The sequence below is a fragment of the Podarcis cretensis genome (assembly GCF_951804945.1).
Source record: "Podarcis cretensis genome assembly, chromosome: 9".
Taxonomy (NCBI): domain Eukaryota; kingdom Metazoa; phylum Chordata; class Lepidosauria; order Squamata; family Lacertidae; genus Podarcis; species Podarcis cretensis.
The window spans coordinates 388,270-411,145 of record NC_137178.1 but is presented as its reverse complement, the minus strand read 5'-3'; the positions used below and the strand labels follow the sequence as shown (position 1 = coordinate 411,145).

The window sequence follows — 22,876 nt, the reverse complement described above, 5'->3', positions numbered from 1 at the left end:
ACAGCAGCCTGTAGGCTTGCCTTTATTGAACTGTTGCAACAGGGTATTCCCCTCACTTGCAGGAGAGAGGAAAGACCCAGAAGAATAGTGTGCAAGGTCTTATAAAAACTTTTGAAATTCCCCTCCTCTAGGTCTAGCCCACCCCCAGAAACATCATGCATACATTACAGAAAGGAGGGGTTGAGGGAGGCATACATTACAGAAAGGAGGGGCTGATGGTAACCTGAGTGTCTTGTCACCTGGCTGGTTCCTCCTTTCCCCCTCCCCACAGTTTCCTGCCCCCTGAGGGAAGATCTGATCATTGTCCTTTGTTTCAGTCCATGTTGAATCCACTCCCATATGCAAGTTCTTTGTGATCTTGATTGTCTTCTGTCTGGGATCATCAGGGTTGGTATGGGCAGGGCTCCTGTGTATGTGCTGAGACAGTGAAGGGATTATGGCTGACCAGGACTAAGTCACCCCCCTTTGTTAGTTCTTGTCATATGGAGTAAAATAAAAATGGAACAGTGCAAATCCAATGTATGGTTGATTTTCTATGAATTTATAACAGAAATGTGGCGTTATGAATTTATAACAGAAATGTGGCGTGTGTAGTGTGTGTGAAGTTTATACAAACAGAATGATTGGGGTGGGGGGTTCCTGCTACAAATGCAATACTAAATAGGCAGCCCCCCCTCCTTTCTGGTACTACTGGCCCCCTTCATCGCCCTCCTGAGACCTCTTTCCACATTGCCCCCCCCCCCCCCCGCTACTCCAGGTGAGGCCTGGCTAGAGGGAGGGAGCCACACGGCTGTTGGGCCACTTTCAACTTGGCAGGGGAGCGAGGGGTGGGGCCTGGCTGCGCTCAGCTTTCGTTGCCCTGCGGGTGTTGTCAGAATGCACAGATGTTATGACTTGCCGGGATTCGCTCTCACAATGCAGGCGGGCAGGAAAGCAGAGAGCTGCTCTCTGGGACAGGATTTTACTCCCAGGGAACTCGGAGTTCTCCCGCTCGCTCCTCAGCCCAACTTCTGCAAAGCCAGGGACTTTGCGGCCAAACATCAGGATGCCAAGAAGGCTAAGAAGCTGCTGAGTCGACCGCTGGTCCATCTGAGCTCAGCTCTGCCTGCACTGACTGGCAGCGGCTGCCCAGGGATTCATGCAGGGGGTCTTTCCGAGCCCGCCCCCCATGCAGATGCCGTTGGGGGCTGAGCCTGGGGCCGGCTAGAGCCTAGCCCTTCCCCCCAGTGAAGGAGGCCGAGGAAAGTGGGTCACGCAGATTCTTACGGATTTATTCCTGAATCAACAGAAGTGCTGAGTGGCTGCAATGTCAGGAGTCTTTAATGTGGAAAACAGGTGATCTGAGATACTGCATGTGCTTTTCCAGTTTCCTTGTGACCCTGAGCGCGCTGAAGCGCCTTTTGGGATTTCAGGCCCTGCCGTCCAAAAAGCTGCTTTCTCTTCCTCCAGCAGGAGCTTCTCCCATGAGCCAAAATGTCTAGGGCCAGAAAGTTCCTTCAGGGAAGCAGGCAAGGCCTGGCGGGAGGCAATCGAGGCTCCTCCCCCCCCCCCCGTGCACCAGCCCCCCTGGGGAGAGTGTCACAGCACGGCTGCCACTGTGCAGGGCCGGGGGGCGTGAGGCACGTGTGGCAGGAGCCCCCAGGAGTCCGTGGTGCAAGTGGCGGCTCGTCCTGCCCAGGCCGGAGCTGCCCCCCCCGCCCCATCAAGGCTCAGAGGTCCTGTTCATGCAGGGCAGGGCGGGGACTTTCCAGCGGCGGCCCCCGTGCAGCCGCAGCGCCAGCCACTCCTGCTGCATGGGGCTGAGGTAGGTCTCGGGGCTGCAGCCGCCCCCTTGCATGCGGCTCAGCAGGTCGCCCGCCTGGCTCTCCAGCACGGCCCTCGCCTGCGTGGGCAGCCCTTCCAGGCTCTCCAGGCTGTTCAGGCTGCCTGGGCCGCCGTCCTGCGTGCGAATCCCGTCGTGGGAGCCTGGGGGGGGGGAGGAAGAAGAGCAGCTGAGGAAGGGGACAGGGCCTGCCAGAGACAGCTCCACCTCGGGACCCTCCCTCCCGTCCCACTGAGATACGGTCCTTCTCTGCTGAAACGTCCCAATCCGTGGCTGCTCAGTGGCAAGGAAAAGGCCCCTCTGCGGGCTCAGGGGCACTCTTTCCTTCGGAACTTCTCCGTACGCTCCAGGACCGAGTCTCTGCAGCAGTTTAGGACAGAACCCCCTTCCCACCCGGATCTCTTCCCAAGTCCACCAGTCCTCTATGGAGGAGATCTGGTCAGAGAGCCACTCTGCAAAGGCCTGGCGGGGTCGGAGTGAGCAGAGTCCACTTCCGACAGCAGCCAACGCGAGGCCCAGTCAGCGCAGGGCCCAGAGGTGGCGGCAGTGGCTTCTGCGGCAGCACTGACATCGCCCTTTCAGAGCGCTCAAAAGTGCCTCGCTTGCATTCCCCACAACTTCCAAACGACCCTCTCAAACAAGCCAGTCTCCTGTGGGGGCAGCTGAGGCGCCATTGGGCTTCCTGGGTCTCCCTCGGACTCTACAGACGCACCAGTTCTGCTGGCGGCTCAGAGGTAGACTGCCACTGAGCGTAGAGTCTCCATTTCCAGCTTTCATGACCCTGGCCTTGAGGGGCAGAGGTTTCCCCCAGCCGTGGACAGGAGAGGGATGCACCTTCCTTGCCCACAGACCCACCGGGTTGTTGGAAGGGACCCCCAAGGGCCATCTAGAGCCACCCCCTGCGATGCAGGACTCGCAGAGCCCTCCAGAGCGCCCCCACAGGCCCACTCACAGCACTTGTGGAAGGCATCCCAGGTGTGTGAGGGCAAGGAGGTCTTGGGGGGCTGCTGCAGGAGGCAGGCGATGGCGTTGTCCACTTGCTGGAAGACGCGGAGGGAGAGCACCAGCTGCTTGATCTCTGGAGACAGACCATAATTCTCCGACTGCAGCAGCTCACGCACCAGGTCAAAGTCCTGCTTCAGCTGGAGGGCGCCCTGGAGGCTGGGGGGGGGGGGGGGCAGAAGGCAAGGCTGGCTGTCAGAGGGAATAAAGGGCAGCCCAGCCTGCCACCCTCCTGGGGCAAGAGGGCCAGACCCCTCTCCCTCCCGGACGAATGCTCACCTGAACTTGATCTTCTGGGCCAGGATGTGGTCCATCCAGGCTTCCAAGAAGGCCGTCGTCACCTGGCTGAGCGCTGGTCCCTGGGCCTCTTGAGGCAGGAGCTGGATGCCCAGCAAGACCTGGCCCAGGACGCTCTGGGCAGCAGCCGAGGCGTATTCGCTGGGGGAGGGCGGCAGCTCTGCGAGGGCAATGGGAGGGAAGCCCGGCAGGATCAGACCCAAGCAAGGCCTGCTGACTAGGCCAGGAGCTCCTGGGCCCCACAGGGCCAACCACATGCCCCAGTGGGGAGCCCACAAGCGGAACAAGGGCAGCAGGAACAGAACTATGGAGGACGGGTAGCCAGGAGGGGGCTGCTCTGTGCCCTGCAGACCTACCTGTTCGGAGGGTGAGGCGCCAGGGCTTGCCCAGGGGCATGGTTTGGCTAAAGATCTCCGCCGACATGCGCTTGCAGTCCAAGGAAAACAGCGTCAGCACTTGGTTCGCAAACAGCTGTGCAACAGAGGAGGAAAGGGGCCATGGGGCGGGGTGGGAAACAAAGCACCCCATTGCCCCCTGCGCAAGCCCTACTGAAGAGGTTGGAGGGCTGCCAGGGGGCAAGCAGAGGGCCTCTCTAGGGAGCTGGGGAAGGCCCAGCCTGTTGTGTTCCAGGCACCAGAGCTCAAAGCCAGTGCCGAGGTCAGCCAGGATCCTGGAAGCTGCTGGGAGGAGAGTGGGGCAAGGCAGGCTGGGACCCACGACACTCACTTGGACACTTGAAGCTGTGGAGTGGATCTGCTGGCTCAGCTGCTGCTCCTGGCCAGAGAGGAGGGGGCTCTGCTGCTTCTTGCCCTCAGGAAAAGCCGTGCTCACCAGTGCGGACATCCTGGTGGCCTCTGCCTTCAGCAGCTGTAGGAAGGAGTCAGGAAGCCTTAGAGGAGCTTGTTCTGGCGCAATCCTCTCTCTGCACTGGCCAGGACTTCTCCCTCTTTCTCTGGCCAAGAGAGACACACGCGATGCGGCTTTGGGGATGGATCCTTGGCTATTTGCTCCCCTCCCCGCCCACCACTCATGGTTCTACTTGCCTGCAAGTCCCCCTGGGTCACAAGGAGGAACTGGCTGAGGGACCAGGAAGCCAAGTACTGGTAGGCCTTGCTCATGACCCAGTAGCAGGAGGAGTGAGCGGTGGCCAGCGAGAGGGACAGCAGCCGCAGGTGGAGGCCGGATGGGACAAGGCTGCCGGCTGCAAGGGGGAAAGGGCGTCAGTGGAGGAGGGAGTTGGGGCCCAGCTGCTGGCCAGGCAGGGCAAAGGGACTCCAACCTGCCCCACAGAGTGCAGACCCCACTCACCTGGGCTCTCCGTGGGCTGGGAGTCCAGGCACTGCAGGCTGAAGGCCAAGGGCAGGTAGAGGTTCTGCAAGAGCTGAGCCGTCTGGCTGCAGGTCACCTCTGTGCTCTGGGCAGGCTTGGCCAAGCATTTGTCGGTGAGGCTGGAGCCCAGAGCCTGGCAGAAACCTGGGAGGGAAAGGGAAGAAGGTCGGATGGGATCACAGGGCCAGGACCCAGGAGCTGCCTCCCAGCTGAAGTAATAACTTCACCCATGGCTCCTCTAACTCTACTATTTGGTAAACCATTTCTTCTATGATGAAACAGACTTCACCAGAAGGTGGTGAGCTCTCCTTCCTGGGGGGCTTTCATACAGAGGTTGGGTGGCCACCAGTCACCGATGCTTTAATTCAGATTCCTGCATTGCAGGGGCTGGACTAAATGACCCTCGGGAGCCCCTCCCAACTCTCTGTCTCATGCCCAAAGGCCGGCCCTTCACTCAGCCCTTGCCCCGCAGCCCCCACCCCTGCCAACCGTGACTGCCCTACCTTGGTCCCAGTATTGGAGGACATCCCGTGTAAGCAGGTGGAACGCCAAGGCCTTCAGTTCCTCTGTGCTCTCCTGAGGCACACAGGCTGCAGAGACACAGAGGGAGGGAGAGAGCATGAGCCCCATGGGGACCAGAGTGCCTGTTCCCACCCAAAGTGGCAGGCAGGGACCCCTAGCCCAATTCCAGGGGGCTGTGGATCCCAAGACAGAATGGGAGCCTCCCCCCAGAGGCCATACCAAAGTGTTTAGGGCATCTTCCACCAGACACAGGAAGGAACTGGTCAGGGAAATTTCCCCTTGGGCTGCAGGTGCCCACTCCTCCTTTGACCTCCCAAACTGCAGCCCCAGGTGGGTGTGGGCCTTGCCTGTCCTTTCGGGACTCAGAGGGCACCAGCACCCCGGAAGCGCAAGTGCAGGAGCCCCGCCTGGTCCTCTGCCTCCCCAGCTAAACTGGCAGGGCAGCCGTTTTCGTGGGGCAGGGAAATTGCTGGCGAGTCACGACCACACACGGACAAGACTCAAGCAGGGGCACCATCAAGGCCTGGGGAAAGTGATGGGAAATGGGTTGTAGGGAAGGCAAAGACCCCTTGGAGATCCCAACCAGAAGCAGGAAGGGAGGCAGAGGGCTGGAATGCCATCCCGGCAGGTCCCCTTGGCATTGTCTCAACCCCACCATCAGCCAAGAACCTTAGCCTGCACCTCCGAACCTCCAAAGAGCCTTCTGGATGTGGCCATGGGGGGCCTATCTGGCTCAGTATCCTGCCCCCCCCCCCAGTGGCCAGCCAGATACCCACAACAGGAGCTGAGTGGCAAGAGTCCTCTCCCCTCCTGTGGTTCTCAGAAACTGGTATTCAGAAATGCTGCTGCCTCCGACTGTGGGGGCACAACACAACCATCTTGGCAAGTAGCCACTGAGAGGCCTCTCCTCCTCCCTGCTGTGGCAGGGAGTTCCGCAGTTTGACTTACCCTGTGCCAGACCACGGCTCAACCGCCGGGCCAAAGCAGCCGCTGCCCCCGGCTGGAAGTGCGCCAGGGGCGGGTGGAGCTCCAGCTGGTGGGCCAAGGAAGAGGCAGCCGCTCTCCACATCAGTGGGCAGTACTGGGCATAGAGCGCTGCAGCCGCCTCGGTGAAGGAGGTGTCCAGCCAACGCACAGACTTCCAGCTGGGCAGCGAGGCAGAGTCCAGCCCCTGAGGCAGGTCAGTCGGCTCCAAGCGTTCAAGGGGCTTCTCCTGCTTGGGCCGGTTCAGGACGTGATGCCACAGGCTGTCGGTGGAAGCCACCAGCTCCCCCAGGACAACAAGGAGGGCCTCTTCCTCCTCGTGCCCCAAGGCCTGCAGCTCCACCGAGAGGCTGGGAAGACCCTCGCCTGCCGGAGAGGCCTGGGAGGCCCCTTCCAGGAGCCCAGGCTTGACATCCCCACCCCAAGGCGCAGGCTCCAGACCCCCCCCTCGGAGGAGCAGCGGGTGCAGCCTCTGGGCGGCCCGCTTGCCCCTCTCTGCTGCCAGGATGCCCAAGACCCTCTCCAGGGGGAAGGCTGGGGAACTGCTCGCTGTCCTCTGCAGACCAGGCCTCCTGGCCTGCTGCTCCAGGAAGGCCTGCTGCAGCGCCTGCTCATTCACCACCTGGTTGTAGATCTCCAGCCCCTGGAACAAGTCGGAGAGCGGGGCAGCGGGCACAGGAAGGGCGTGGGCCAAGCTGCGCAGCAAGGCCTCAATGTGGCGCTCCAGGAGGCAGACGGCGTGCAGGGCCAGCAAGCAGAGGGCCCGCCTCATGTGCTGGACCACCTCGTGGCGCTGCAGCAGCATGTGCCGCAGCCAGGGGTCGCTGCGGATGCGCCGCTGCAGTCCCTCCCAATGCGTGGCATGGGTGCGCATCTCCTCGCACAGCCCCCGCAGCTGGTGGCCCCAGGTGGCATCCGGCTGGCCGGCCAGCGGCAGCAGGGACGGCTGGCAGCGCTCGGTGGCCATCAGGTGCTGCACGAAGCCCGAAGCCGCCTTGAGGCGGCGGCTGAAGTGGCGGGAGAGGCGGAGGTGGTGGCGGTGCTGCAGCAGAGCGTGGAGCGTGGCGCACTGGCGAGCCACGCTGCTCCGGGCCACGTGGTAAGTGAAGGCGCCCCGGGCCGTGTCCGGGAGGGCTGGGCGCACGTGGGCCTGGAAGGTCTCTGTGCGGGGGTTCTCCATCAGGCACAGGCAGCGGCTGAGCCCCAGGAAGCTGCGCTCCACCTGGGCCAGGCGGGCCAGGCCTCCGGGAGAGTCCTCCTCCTCGCTGTCGTAAGCGCTCTCGCTGGGGCGCGGGGGCAGCAGGCGCCACAGGCTGGGGTTGACGCAGTGGCGCAGGAGAGCCTCCGCCTTCTGGAAGGACTTGGCCAGCGGCGTCAGCGATCTGGAGCCTGCAAAGAGACAGGAGTCTGATGCCAACCCTTTGCTGCAGGGCTGCCTCAGCAGGCTGGCATCCCCTGGGCAGCCACAGCCATGCCCTTCCCCTCCGCACTGCCAAGGTCTGCCAGGAGGTCAGTCACCTCTGCTGCCCCTGCTGGGACCTGGTCTGCCTGCAGCAGGCTGCTAATTCCGAGGATTAAGTTGGCCTGCCTGGAGCAGCTGAGCAGCAGGAAGAAAGGGCAAATGCAATTAAGGGATCTCCCAGAAGCAGGAGGGGGGCAGCTGGTTCCACCCCACCCCACCCACCCCCCGCTTTCCAGAAGGGCTTCTGTGACAAGGACATTCCAGTGCAAAACCACCAGTCACTTTCCTTGCAGTCAAGCGAGGGTGGGAAGCACGACTGGGAGCGCTCCAGTCCTCCTGAACAGAGCTTCCTTTGGGCACCATCTCATCTATGTGCAGTGGGCAGAGCAAGAAACAACTGGAAGCCTCTGGCAGGAACCAGAGGCCCCTACCTACCTGTGTCAGCTGCCTCCAGGTGTTCCCCTCCATCAGCTGGCAAGACCTTCCTGGGCCCCACCAGGGAGCTGAGAGGTGGCAACATGCCCCCCGAGGCCTGCGATACACGGGACATGAGGAACAGGAAGATGGTGCTCAAGCCTACAGCCTCGGCCTCAATCACCTGTGGAAAGACAGAAGGGTCAGCACTGCCCCCTGACCCCCCCCCAACTTTGGGCAATGTCTCTGGAAACCTTGCATGCTTCCTAGGACCAGAATCTGGGACCAGCCACGCCGGGTGAGTCTGAGCACCAGTGGCCAGGAGCAGCTAGAGAGGGGCCTTTTCAGAACAGAGGCGTTTCACTGGCTGCCATTTGCTTCCAGACTTTGGCTCTGGGAATCTTCCAGAGTGTGTGCAGACCTTAAGAGCTCAGCCACAGGATCAGGCCAAAGGGTGCCCATCTCGTGCAGCAAGCTGCTCTCCAAGTGGCAAGACGGAGGCTCCTTCCTGCCAGTCCCAGCAACGGGGGTTCCTGCCTCCCACAGCATAGGCAGAGCCTGGCCATTGTGGCTGGTGGCCACTGACAGCTTTATCCTCGGCTACCAAAATGGGTAGCTAGCACTAAATCTTGCTGTTGCGAATTCTATAGTTTTAACTGAAGGCAGATGGTCCTTAAGAGTCGTTTGGAAGCAATTCCACTTAATGGGATCTTGAAGAGCTTGAGTGTTCATTTTGCGCCTTGGCTTCCTTCCTTGAAGCCTGCGTTGAGGTATAATCTTGATAGCCACCGTCACTTGCCTACAAGCACTCCAACTGAAGAACAGCCTTGACCAAAGGTGTCCTGGGCTTTGAAGACACTCGAACTCAGGACCAAAGTGAGAAACGAGCTACAAGAAAGGCATGTTTGGCAAATCCACACCGTGATCAACTCCCGCCCAGAAACCAATGTCCCCACTGTGGAAGGACGTGTGGATCCAGACGTGGCCTCCAAAGTCACTTATGGACTCACTGTTAAGACCCTGTTCATGGAAGACAATCTTACTCGGCTACGAGGGATCGCAGAAGAAGAAGAAGAAGAAGAAGAAGAAGAAGAAGAAGAAGAAGAAGAAGAAGAAGAAGAAGAGTTTTAACTCTGGACAATGTGGAGAAGTCTGGATTGAACCTTCCAACATTCAGTTTCTTTCACTGGCCCTCCTTTCTAGTATGATGAAAGAGAAACTTCTCCTATCTGCTTTCTCCAAAATGTGCATAATTTTATACACCTTTATCATGTATTTGTTTGCAAAATGCCGCAACCTTTATTCAGTGAAACCACTCTACCCCCTTGATCATTTTGGTTGCATTTTTCTGAAACTTTCCCAGCTTGAGAACAGCCTTTTGGAGGTGAGGCGACCAGAACAGTATACAGGTTGCACAACTGATTTGTATAAATGACATTACAGTATTGGCAGCTTTATTTGCAATCCCTTTCCTAATGATGCCTAGCATGGAATTTGCCCTTTGCACGGTTGCCACACGCTGGCTCAACATCTTCCCTGAGCTGTCCACTGTAACCTCAAGGACCCAGCCAGTCGCCACCACTTCAGACCCCACAAGCACATCTGGGAAATTGGGATGTTAAAGCCTCACTGGATTAGTGACCTGGCCGTAGTCCTTGCTATTTTATCATTTGCTCTGTTCCTATACAGTGGTACCTTGGTTCTCAAACTTAATCCGTTCCAGAAGTCCATTCCAAAACCAAAGCGTTCCAAAACCAAGGCGCGCTTTCCCATAGAAAGTAACGCAAAATGGATTAATCCGCTGCAGACTTTTAAAAACAACCCCTAAAGCAGCAATTTAACATGAATTTTACTCTCTAACGAGACCATTGATCCATAAAATGAAGGCAATAATCAATGTAAAGGTAAAGGTAAAGGTACCCCTGCCCGTACGGGCCAGTCTTGACAGACTCTGGGGTTGTGCGCCCATCTCACTTAAGAGGCCAGGGGCCAGCGCTGTCCAGAGACACTTCCGGGTCACGTGGCCAGCGTGACATCGCTGCTCTGGCGAGCCAGAGCCGCACACGGAAACGCCGTTTACCTTCCCGCTGGTAAGCGGTCCCTATTTATCTACTTGCACCCGGAGGTGCTTTCGAACTGCTAGGTTGGCAGGCGCTGGGACCGAGCAGCGGGAGCGCACCCCGCCGCAGGGATTCGAACCGCCGACCTTTCGATCGGCAAGTCCTAGGCGCTGAGGCTTTAACCCAGAGCGCCACCTGCGTCCCCCTAATAATCAATGTACTGTACTATAAAATGAATAATACAGTATTGCAGATGATAAAAATTAAAATTATTCTTTTTCCGTACTTGCACTGATGATAGTCATTGTTTGGATGGGGGCTTTTATCCATTTCCGCCGTCACACAATCAATCAATCAATCAATCAATCAATTAGTAGCCGAACTGGGTTCCACATAGTCACAAAAACAAATTAACTGAAAAAGCCTCAAAAACAAAAACACAAAATGAATAGCAAAAACAAAAGTGCCAAATACAGTGGTACCTTGGTTCTCAAACTTAATCCGTTCCAGAAGTCTGTTTGACTTCTGAAATGTTCGGAAACCAAGGCATGGCTTCTGATTGGTGCAGGCACCCGGAAACAGTAGCCGACAGCCGCATCGGACGTTTGGCTTCTGAAAAACGTTCAAAAACCAGAACACTTACTTCCAGGTTTTCGGTGTTTGGGAACCAAGACATTTGAGAACCAAGGTACCACTGTAGCTGTCTCAATCTGCCTGTGAAATATATATAAAAAAATTATAAATAGTCCAGTAGCACCTTAGAGACCAACTAAGTTAGGGACGCGGGTGGCGCTGTGGGTAAAACCTCAGTGCCTAGGACTTGCCGATCGCATGGTCGGCGGTTCGAATCCCCGCAGCGGGGTGAGCTCCCGTCGTTCGGTGCCAGCTCCTGCCCACCTAGCAGTTCGAAAGCACCCCCGGGTGCAAGTAGATAAATAGGTACCGCTTTATAGCGGGAAGGTAAACGGCGTTTCCGTGTGCTGCGCTGGCTCGCCAGTTGCAGCTTCATCACGCTGGCCACGTGACCCGGAAGTGTCTCTGGACAGCGCTGGCCCCCGGCCTCTTAAGTGAGATGAGCGCACAACCCTAGAGTTGGACACGACTGACCCGTACGGACAGGGGTACCTTTACCTTTACCTTAAAGTTTGTTCTTGGTATTAGATTTCGTGTGCATGTACACTTCTTCAGATACATGGAAACAGAAGTGAAACATTAGAGCCTGTGCAATTTCACTGAGAGTTTACATTGCTGGTTTGTTGTACGCCACTTTCATTTCTTTAAGCAGTCTACTTGAAATAAATGACAAACCAGGCATATTTTTAAAGACAACTTGATGCTGAGCCTCCTGGAATAGTGGCCTTGGGGGTGGGTAGAAATCCCCCCTTTGTCCCCAAGACTGCCTGCTTGGGCCCCCGCAAGTGGCTGCCCAGTCTTCCCTCTGCTCCATGCCCAGCAGAAAAGGACCTCAGAAGAGCCTGCAGGATGAGGCCAAAGGGGTCCAGCCTCCTGTTCTGGGTTCCAGGTGCCCCTTTGGGGAAACCCGTGTGCAGGATTCGAGCCCAAGAAAGAGAAGCCCTCTCCCTTCCTGCGCTTCCCTGCCACAGGGATCCAGAAGCCTCGCTGCCTCCACTGTACTTGTCCTGTCCTCTTTCTGTTTTTAAATTAATTTTCACTAACTAAAACCCAAAAAAATCCACATTTTGTCAATCTCTAATTACAATTCACATTGCAATATGTTGCTGTTGTTGAGTCGTTCAGTCGTGTCCGCCTCTTTGTGACCCCCTGGACCAGAGCACTCCAGGCCCTCCTGTCTTCCACTGCCTCCTGCAGTTTGGTCAAACTCATGTTCATAGCTTCGAGAACACTGTCCCACCATCTCGTCCTCTGTCGTCCCCTTCTCCTTGTGCCCTCCATCTTTCCCAACATCAGGGTCTTCTCCAGGGAGTCTTCTCTTCTCATGAGGTGGCCAAAGCATTGGAGCCTCAGCTTCAGGATCTGTCCTTCCAGTGAGCACTCAGGGCTGATTTCCTTCAGAATGGATAGTTTGGATCTTCTTGCAGTCCATGGGACTCTCAAGAGTCTCCTCCAGCACCAGAATTCAAAAGCATCAATTCTTCGGCGATCAGCCTTCTTTATGGTCCAGCTCTCACTTCCATACATCACTACTGGGAAAACTACAGCTTTAACTATACGGACATTTGTTGGCAAGGTGATGTCTCTGCTTTTTAAGATGCTGTCTGGGTTTGTCATTGCTTTCCTCCCAAGAAGCAGGCGTCTTTTAGTTTTGTGACTGCTGTCACCATTTGCAGTGATCATGGAGCCCAAGAAAGTAAAATCTCTCACTGCCTCCATTTCTTCCCCTTCTATTTGCCAGGAGGCGATGGGCCCAGTGGCCATGATCTTCGGTTTTTTTTTATGTTGAGCTTCAGACCATATTTTGCGCTCTCCTCTTTCACCCTCAATAAAAGGTTCTTTAATTGCAATATATATATAAAGCCAATTACAGCTTGTCCTGTCCTCTTCCCAAGCCATCTCGCTTGGCGGCTCTTGCTGCCTCCTGTGGCGGGGAGTTCCGCAGGTTAACCCCGCGCTGCCCTGATGCTGCTGCCGCCGCCCTCGCGCCCGCTTCTCTCCTCCAGAGGAGGCTCCGCCCCGCGCAAGGTCCCCGAAGGCCCAGAGGAGCGCGCAGACCCGTGACACGCAAGTCTGTCTGCGTTCACACGTGCAAGCCAGCTCAACGGGCGGGGCCGGCCGCTCGTCGCTGCCACGGCCTCCGGAACGGCCCCCTGCCCGCCCCCACGGCCCTCTCCGCTCCCTACCGGCCTGCCTCCCTCCGAGAAGCCGCCTCGCTCGCCGCCGCCGCCGCCGCCGTTGGAGCCGCTGCCTCGGCGCCGGGCAACCCAGCGGCCCTGAGGGAACCGAGCGGCGGGCCAATGGGAGCGCGCCCAGGAGTCACGTGGAAGGGGAACCGGTCGCCTCCGAGCCCTGCCGTTCTCCAAGGCGCCTGCAGGTGGCGCAGCGCGAAAGGGAGGCCTGGTCCACCCAAGCAGCGGGCGGGGGGGGAGAGAAGGAACGGGCTGTACCATGGCAGGCGGGGGGGGCACAGGGATGCCAAGGAGATGCTTCTTCTTTCCCATGCTTTCCTGGGAGGTGGGGAGCATGTAGAGGCAGCAGAGTGTGGAGCAGCAGCGAAGAGGCCCGGGTTCAAAAAACCCTGAGCCTCCCTTAGGCTTGCCTACCTCACAGGGTTGTTGTGAGCAGGGCGGGATTTAGGCATAGCTGTCAACTTTCCCCTTTTCTCGCAAGGAATCCCATTCGGAATAAAGGAATTTCCCTTTAAAAAAGGGAACCGTTGACAGCTATGGTCAGCTACTGAAGGTAAGAGGGCCCTTTCTATGTCCAGCTGTCCTTCATCAACAACAAATTGTTGCTGTTTTTTGTGTTGAATAGATGCTGTATGGTAATTGATGGACCTAAGAGGTATCGCAAGCCATTTGCACATGTTGCCCTGCAAGGAGTCCAGGCAGAATGTTGTTATCATTTAGTCCTAGCCACCTCTTCCTGACCTCCTGGACCAGAGCACGCCAGGCCCTCCTGTCTTCCACTGCCTCCCGCAGTTTGGTCAAACTCATGTTCATAGCTTCAAGAACACTGTCCAACCATCTCATCCTCCATCGTCCCCTTCTCCTTGTGCCCTCCATCTTTCCCAACATCAGGGTCTTTTCCAGGGAGTCTTCTCCTCTCAGAAGGTGGCCAAAGTCTTGGAGCCTCAGCTTCAGGATCTGTCCTTCCAGTGAGCACTCAGGGTTGATTTCCTTCAGAATGGAGAGGTTTGATCTTCTTGCAGTCCATGGGACTCTCAAGAGTCTCCTCCAGCACCAGAATTCAAAAGCATCCATTCTTCGGCGATCAGCCTTCTTGATGGTCCAGCTCTCACTTCCATACATCACTACTGGGAAAATCATAGCTTAAATATATGGACCTTACGCAGAATGTATGAGGCATCTAATCATAAGCCTGCATTTTTATCAAAGCTTATATTTTTGATTAAGGCCTGTATCTTAAAAAGAGCTTAAAGATTTTCAAATGTTTATGCCAGGCAGAAGACCAGCTGCCTAAGAACCTTGGCAATGTTTATTCTCCTGGACAAGGGGGCCCCCTGATTTATAGCAGAAAACAATTCTCAAAGTCGTAAAAAGGGAATTACAGGCTGAGAGCCAAGGTTACACTGACCCTACATATTACAGAAGATAAAAAAGCAGAGAAAAACATAATTAAGAGTGGGTAAATAGTAAAATAAAACCATGTGCCTCCCATTAAACTCGAGCCATATTTTCCTAAGGTTAAAAGGCCAAGAGCATCTGGCTGGCAGAAAGGAAGAGAGTATTTTGGGAAGTCTTTTTCTAAAGTTGTTTCTTTCTTAAACTGAGATCCTTTTAAGATTTCTTTTCCTTTTAAAAAGCTATCTATGTTATGTATTAAATATATTGGCTTAAATGTAATTATGCAAAGGAATTAGAAGCTAAGAAATGTTAAATCCTTATGCTAGATTCTTATTTCATATAGTTGGAAGAGATCACAGGGGCCATCAGCCATCAGCCCAGCCCCCCCTGCCAAGCAGGAAACATCATTAGAGCACACATATGGTTGTCAGGCCTTTGTTTAAAGACCTCCAAGAGAAGGAGATCTTTCAATGATGATGTGAACTCAAGATCCTTGACATCTGTTTAAGATAAAAATTTAAGATTAAACCATCTGTTTTGGAGGGCAATAGGGCAAGGAGGGCAAGAGGTGAGCTGGTAATTAAGGTTCCTTGTTGAGACACATGTAAGATATATTACTACTTATTTGTCATTTATAGATAGAAGAATATATAGCTTTTTGTTTCCCATAAAAGGGCAAAAGGAAATGGGTGTATCTTTTGTGATTGGTTCTAGCAAACAGCCAATAGGAATTTCAACCAGGCTGATTGGACAGAGGCAGCCACAGGAGGAGCAAGGGGGCTGGATTAAGGAAATATAAGTGCTGGCCAGAATGGCAGGAGGCCAGGCCAGAGCTTGGTAACCATATACCACTGTGCCTCTCATTTATTTGTCTGACAAATAAATTATTATTTTAATTTCTCTATTGCTGTGTTGAATATTTCATTCCAGCTAAGCGTTAACCACAAGCAGGGTGCTACATGTAGGCATCCTATATATAGAAAGGAGCAAACCAGTGATATTTTAGGGAGCAGGCTAGCAGGCGGGGCCCATGACTTACATCATAGGAGCCTACACAACACAAAACACTGTTGCTGTAGGTAGGGTTTATTTTAGTTGTTTTTTATCTTATATTTTGGAAATGTACCTCCAGTGGGTTTTTTTTTCCTTTAAATTTTTTGGGGCCCCCAAGAGAGTGGGGCCCTAAGCTAGAGCTTGTTTAGCTTCTGTAATTCCGGCACTGGTTGTGAGCACAAGAGAGGGAGGAACCAGGTGTGCCCCCCCCCATCTGCTTTGAAGTCTCCACAGGCTCCAAGGGCAGGCCAGGACTGGACCCAAGGAGAGTGGCCAGGAAGGGCACAGCCAGGGTTTCGGGACCTGGGTGCCGATTCTGACACCCTCACTATGGAGAGCAGGCAGGGCGGCACACTTAGCAGCCACAAAAGGGCAAGACATCCAAACTGGATCAGACCCAGTGCTGTGCTTCCAACGGGGGACAGCCAGGCAGGCTTGGGATTGAAATGGATCCCTTTCGGGTGACTCTCCAGCCCACAGCTCCAGGAATGGAGAAACAGTCGTCAGCACTGGAAAATTTGAATGCCGGCGTTGTTAAGTTGTGGGCGAACATATCAGATGACACAGCGATTCTTCAAACAGCTCTTGTTTATTCAAAGGCCAGAACAGAACAGAACTGAGGAGCTCAGTCAGCCTGCTTATATTGAGCTCCAGAACAACGTAACTGTGGCAACTTTCTAAAACTATCCAATCACTGAATGTCACTTCTGATCCTTCATTTGCATAACTATCTACGGTATCCCCCTGCTGGCCCAAGGTGAGAACTTCAGTACATAACAGGCATCAAGCCACGTGAATGTCTTGGAGTATTCCTGGGAATTGAGGCTGAGAGTAGGCTGTTCTGTGGGTGAGAGAGGGGCAGGGGGGGCAAACTAAGGCCTGGGGGCTGGATCCGGCCCAATCGCCTTCTTCTTTTTTAATACTTTATTTACAACATAGTCCACAACAACTCATACATACAAACAAACCCACCACCATTGACCATTTAATTATCAAAATTAAACTCCTATCCCCTTACACAAAGAAAACATAACATAAAAATTCCTTTATCCTGTAAATGACCTCCTTATTTACTTCTTGTATATTGTTTCTTTTATTTGTGATTATTATAATTTTTCCTAATTATCACTTAACAGCAAAGTCTTTTAAGTCATAAACTGGCCCAATCACCTTCTAAATCTGGCCTGCGGATGGTCCGGGAATCAGCATGTTTTTACATGAGTGGAATGTGTCCTTTTATTTAAAATGCATCTCTGGGTTATTTGTGGGGCATAGGAATTTGTTGATTTTTTTTTTTTCAAAATATAGTCCGGCCCCCCACATGGTCTGAGGGACGGTGGACTGGCCCACGGCTGAAAAAGGTTGCTGACCCCTGTCTTAAGGGGTATCTGTGTGAGCCTGTGACCTGGATTGAGGAACTGAGTATTTACCATCACAAAGGAATTGCCAGGCTGCCCAAATAATGTAATCAGTGATCATTCTCAGGTACCCTGGCAGGCAGGTTTTCTGCTGTAGACGGCCTCTTCTGTGATGTATGTATGATGCATGGGGGGGCGGGTCTTGGGCTGCAGGGTAGAAATTTTAAAAGTCTATCTAAGGCCTTGCACACCATTGTTCTGGGTCCCTCCTGCATGTGGCTGTGAGGACCCTGTTGCAACGGTTTAATAAAGATCAGGCTTACAAGCTGTTTTGCTTCTCAACATTCTCTGGTTGGCCTCTGTTATTTTCTCCTGCCGATAGAGAAGCCACAAAGGGACTCTATATGGGCTAGTGGATACCCCATAAGGGAAAAAGAGCAGTTTTATCTTATAACAGGGTTAAGTCAGGACCCGACCTGCCCTGCCCGCCTTGCGTGTCTCTGCTTCTAACCCTCTAGTTTTACGCCTCTCTCCTTCATGAAGTGCATAATCCTCATTAACCAGCAAATCCCCAGAAAGGCAGGGCCCAACCGTGACTGAAGCACATTGCTCCAACCGGGGACATGAGCTCCCACAGAAAAGCCCAGGGTTCCCCCCAAAACCGGCCAGTTACTTCCAACCAGCCTTGGTCCCCTTTGGGCCCGGAGGGGCTCTGCCACCCCCTTTGCTTTGCTGGGGGTCCGTGATTCTGCACTTGGGGTGCAAATCCTAGCAAGAGCAGCACCAGCACCCCACCTTTAATAATGCTTAAAGGTACAAGAGAGCCTGATTCCCCCCCCCCCCCCCGCCCTGTGCCTCTCTGGCTCACCTGCCTCTGCCAGCCTTTCCCTCTGTCCTTAGAACCATAGTGCTGGAAGAGACCCAAAGGCTCATCTAGACCAACCCCCTGCAAATCAGGAACTGCAGCCCACCATAATAATAATAATCATCATCATAATAATTTTATTATTGACACCCTGCCCATCTGACTGGGTTGCCCCAGCCGCTCAGTGCAGCTTCCAACATGGTAAAAACACAGCAAACATTAAAAGCTTCCCTACGCAGGGCTGCCGTCAAATGCCTTTGGAAAGTTGTGCGGTTGTTTTATCCGTTTGACATCTGAGCTGCATGTGTTGCCGGAGTTTCTGTTTTTGCACAGCTCAGATTGCCATCGCTAGCCACAGAGGCTAGGCTTGGGACCTGATCCCACCCTTCTCTTTACCGCAACACGTTCCCTTCCGTCTGTGAGATCGCAGCTTCCGCAGCCAGAGCAGAGTCCGACTCCTCCCGGTCTGCCAGCCACACCTTTCTCACCTGGGACCACCACCCTGAACTCCGCATGCCTCACCTCCAGCTTCCCAGGGACCATTGCACGCCTTACCTGCATGGCGGGCTCCTTGCGGCTCCTGGCCAAGGCGTCCTCTTCCTCATCCTCCATGGTGGCCGGGACAAGTGTGACAAGAAGGAAATGAGCTTATGGACTTCCCGGCTGGTGGTGGCCTTAATCCAGGATGGACAACACTCATTGGCTTAGGGATTTCAGTCCACTCCTGGGGGAAGGGGGGAGAGGAGGTCCACTGCCCGGCCCTTTCCCAGGACAGCCGCCCTGGAATGCCACTTAGAACCACAGAATGGGAGAATTGGAAGGGACCCAATGAGTCATCTAGCCAACCCCCTGCAGCGCAGGAAACCTAGCCCCACGGTTTAATGGATCGTGGTTTTCGATTTGCATTTCTGTTCTGGCTAACTGCAAGGCTTTCTTTTTGGCTCTTCCCAAAGCAGCTTTCAGAGCCTGGCTGCTGCTGGATCAAGCCAAAGGGGGCTCATCTAGTAGTCCAGCACCCTTTTCTCAAACAGATGCCCCCAAGGGAGCCCACAAACAGGACCTGGGTGCAGCAGCGACTCTCCCCGCAGTAACTGGTGTTCAGAGGCATCGTGCGGCAGATCCCAGTGCCTGAACTGCCTTTGAACAACGGAGGCAGAGAGCACTGATAAGAGGTGAAGCACAAAGCCTCCTAGACAAAATAAAAACTGGCAAATCGCCAGGTCTGGATGGAATCCACCGTATTGTTCCCAAACATCTTGTAGGTGAAATTGCTGATCTTCTAATGAAAGGACTGGAAAGTAGCCAATGTAACACCAGTTTTTAAAATGGGATGGGGGGGGGGGGACCTGGGAAATTGTAGGCTGCTTAGCTTAATTTCAGTCTTGGAAAAACAGGCAGAAAGTATTGTTGAAGATAAAATAAGCAAACATATAGAAGAACAAGCCCTACTGTGAAGCAGAGCCACCAGGGCTTCTGCCAAGGCAAGTCCTGTCTCATGAACCTTCCGTTGAGAGTGTCAGAAAGCATAAAGATAGAGGTGATCTGGCTAACATGATGTGTACTTAAGACTTCCAAAATCTTTTTGACCAGTGTTTCCCCCCTCAGTTCTGCTGAACTTGCAAGGGCCTGGAGGCCAACTTTGACACCTGAGAACACAAAAAAGGCAAACAAAACAAACTGCATTTTTACAATAATTTTTGGACCTTCCTGCTGAGTGAAAAGCATAGAACACTACTGAGAAAATGTTTCTCCCAAAGTGCTAGAATGCCACAAGTAATTTCATAAGAGAATGCAACATGTCCTATTTTTATGTGATATCCTATGTCCAGCTATGTGCACAGCTACACTTGCGAATAGCCTTAAGAGGCCTGACATGCAGGTCTCTTCAGATTTACACAAAGGCATCAATTTACAACATACCAGGATATTATTTGTGGGGCAAACAATTTAATTAAAATTATAGCCCCAGAGGGATGATTGTTATAGGAATTCTAAGGTCAAAAACACATGCATACAAGGCAAACACACATACATAATTATAGTGTATGAAATAGTACAGGAGAGCAATCCTGAAGCCATTTTGACTCTCCCAAATTGACCTCAAATATTTCTCCGCAAGGAGGAAGGAAATGGGAAAAGCTTTCCAATTGTCTCCGGATTGTAGAGGCTTGCACCTCCCTGCAAATTCAGTTTGGCAGGTATCTGTTAAGCTGAGCACACTATCACTATGCGTAAGAGATTCAGGAACTAAGTTTTGGCATTACGGGACGCAGGTGGCGCTGTGGTCTAAACCACTGAGCCTCTTTGGCTTGCCAATCAGAAGGTAGGTGGTTCAAATCCCCGCGACGGGGTGAGCTCCCGTTGCTTGGTCCCTGCTCCTGCCCATCTAGCAGTTCGAAAGCACGTCAAAGTGCAAGTAGATAAACAGGGACCGCTCAGGCGGGAAGGTAAATGGCGTTTCCATGTGCTGCTCTGGTTCACCAGAAGCGGCTTAGTCTTGCTGCCCACATGACACAGAAAAACTGTCTGCGGACAAACGTTGGCTGCCTTGGCCAGTAAAGCGAGATGAGTGCCGCAACCCCAGAGTCGTCCACAACTGGACCCAACGGTCAGGGGTCCTTTTACCTTTACCTTTAAGGCATTATCATGTATCCTGGCAGACAGGAGAGAAGCAATACACTCAAATTTCTGCTGGGGACCACCTCTTTCTCTGATGTATGTATGTTGTTTTGGGGGGGTGGTCTTGAGCTACAGGGTGTAGCCTTATGAGGCTTTGCCCTCGGGTGGGAAAAAGTATTGCACCCGGGAAAGGGAAAATGGGAGTCAACAGACACTCAAGGAATAGTTTCGGAGAAAAAGCTTTATTTCTACCATCCATGAACTGGTAGAAGGAGCAAGTGTGATAGTTCACAAACAAGCACGAGTTCACAGTCATTTGCACAGAGTATATATTCCCCTTCCAGTTCCCTCCCCTTTCTCCTCCTCTTCAGGAGTCCTGCCTGTCGCCGGGAATCCCCCCCCTTCCATTGTCACGTGTATTACACAAGCACCACACTCACACATACACGCATCTCCCCTCCCCAACCCTAGAGATGTCCCTTTAGAGGGTCACCTCTTAAAAGCCTTCCGTAAATAAGGAAGCGCTAGCCTGACAGTTTTCCGCTATAGCGCTCCGCATCGCCCTATCTTTAACATGAGTAGACCGGGCGACCGAACCCTGGGTCAGTCGACTGCCGCTTCAACCAATCAGCATTAGTGAACAGCGCCCCTGGTGGCGGCTGCGCTGGTACTGCAGCCGGCATTCGCTGGTTCCCTGTTTGACAGCTCACTGATACAACGTTTCCGAATTCAATCAACCATGACTGATCCAATCAAGACCTTGCTACATTGTTTCCTAAACTTGGGGTTGGATTGAACTTCAAAGTCTTCGCCGTTTTATATTCACCAAAAATCAGCCGTAAGTTGGATTTTTATCGGACCACTTTTATTTTACTGCATATCTCTAGGACTATCAAAGGGGGGTGACCTGATGCTGGGCAACCATAATCCTTCGACCGAGCGGTCACGTACTCAGCGATTCCTCTCGGTTGACGTGACTGCCTTGATAGCCATCGTGATGAGTCCAGACAGGAGGCTATCAAGGACACAATAAAGCTGCACCTTTTAGTGTATTCCACACGGACTCTCACAAAGGACTCTGACCGGATTCCCCTCAGGGGGCAGGAAACCTCGCCCTTCTCTTTTGTTTTTGAAAATGACTCATGTGGGAGGGGGAGAGGAGGCTCCGGCCAGGTGTCAGGACACTCGGATTACCTGTGTAACCCCTCCTCGACTCCTCCCAATTTTAATGTAATCATGATGTAAATATGATGTAATTCTGGGGGTGTAGCTTGGGGGATTAGCAACTAATAAAAGTTAGGGTCGTCTTTTGTTCGGGGCTTCCATCTTGCTTCACCTCGTGGGCGGTGGGAGTCCTGTCGCGACAGTCTTTCTCTTTAATAAAGACCGAGCCTACTGGCTGCTGTTTTGCTCTGATTTGCTCTGGTTGGTGTCTTCATTTGTCCAAGAGAGCCCTCGGATTTTCCGGCAACAGTTTTGGCGACCGTGCTCAGGGACACTTGGTTCTCCTGCAGAGGTGAGAGGGGAGATAGAGGGGATCGGGCGCCACTGGGCAACTTTAGCCTAGGGATCCCTTTTTCCTCTCCCTGCCTCCTCTTTGCGGGTGGTAATCAACCGTCACCAGAAGCCCGACCAGAGAGAGCAAAGGTGAGGTAAAAGCCGGCTAAAAGAAAAGGATCCCGGGATCTGCGGGGGACATCTTCGAACGTGAGTATGGTTTGAAGTAAAACACATTGGGAGGGGGGTGGAAAGTAATATCTCCACGACAGCCAGACTTTCCTTCTTTCATTTCTGACGTTACCTTTCGGAGTCGGCCGGGAACGTTTAGCTCTATTCTGTTCTCCCCCGATTCTCCCCTTTCGGAAAGTGGCCAGGGAGGTCGCGGAACTTTACTATCTGATGTTGCCTCTCGGAGTCGTCTAGGAACATCAAATCGTTTCCCTTTCTCTCCTCCCAATTTCTTACGCGGAATGGGTCCGGGGAAATTGTGGTACTTTTACTGTTTTCCGGCGTTACCTCTCGGAGTCGTCCAGGGACGCCTTAATCTCTCTATCCCTTTTCTCCCCCGTTTTCCGTCTTGGAATTGAGTCCGGGAAAGCGTGGCTCTTTACTGTTTTCTCTGACGTCCCTCTCTCGGAGTCATCCGGAGGCGTCTTTCAAAGCGCTCTCTCTCTCTCTCTCTCTCTCTCTCTCTCTCTCTCTCTCTCTCCTAATTATGCAAACGAAGCCGCCCCTCCTGCCTGGCGACCTTTGTTAGGGATGACCCGGGTACGTGAGAAAGCAAGGTCGTTTGTTTCCTTTCCAAAACCTTCATTTTCTCGGACCCTAATCTGGCATTGCACTGCGCAAGCGTCCAGTAGGGGTTTCGAACTTAGTCTCAAAGGCTAGGCAGGAGGCTGTCGTGGAGGGAAGAAGGGGTGGCTCACGGATTGGGGCCCCACACTAGGACCAGTTGTGTAAGCAGTACTGCAGTAGAATTCTAGGATTTGTGTTTGAGTATCGGGTAGAGGAAGAGACCCGTGAATTCAAGGCTGATGTTTGAGAATGATGGATGTTAGGTTAATTGTGGTTCAAAAATAGACGAGATTAGGTTCAATAGAGATAAACCGAGGTACCTCAATTACTGAAAGAACTCTATTTTCTCTACCTTTCCCCCCCCCTCTCTCTTCTTGTTTGTTTCCCTTTGTCTGTTAACCCTTTGTCTGTAGTGCGTATCGCTAGCGAAACCCCATTTTGTAGAAAAGAGTAATGGGAGCCCACGCTTCTCAACACTCTGACTGGACTCCTCCTGGTGACAAGGCTTCTACGAAGCCTTTCCGCTCTAGGGAGGACTCCGATACCCCTCTACAATTTGTCCTCCTAAATT

The 22,876-nt window shown here is 53.5% G+C and overlaps 1 protein-coding gene across 1 annotated transcript; it reads right to left on the bottom strand.

Moving 5' to 3' along the window:
- Window positions 1-1,250: 1,250 nt before the first annotated feature.
- CCDC142 (coiled-coil domain containing 142) lies at window positions 1,251-7,987 on the bottom strand. Its single transcript, XM_079990811.1, has 10 exons — window positions 7,854-7,987; window positions 5,921-7,345; window positions 4,954-5,040; window positions 4,430-4,594; window positions 4,165-4,322; window positions 3,848-3,988; window positions 3,478-3,592; window positions 3,104-3,281; window positions 2,775-2,983; window positions 1,251-1,965 (listed from the first exon to the last, which is right to left on the bottom strand). Exons 1-10 carry the CDS (start codon window positions 7,966-7,968, stop codon window positions 1,703-1,705), a joined length of 2,856 nt encoding a protein of 951 aa, XP_079846937.1. The 5' UTR covers window positions 7,969-7,987; the 3' UTR covers window positions 1,251-1,702.
- Window positions 7,988-22,876: the final 14,889 nt, after the last annotated feature.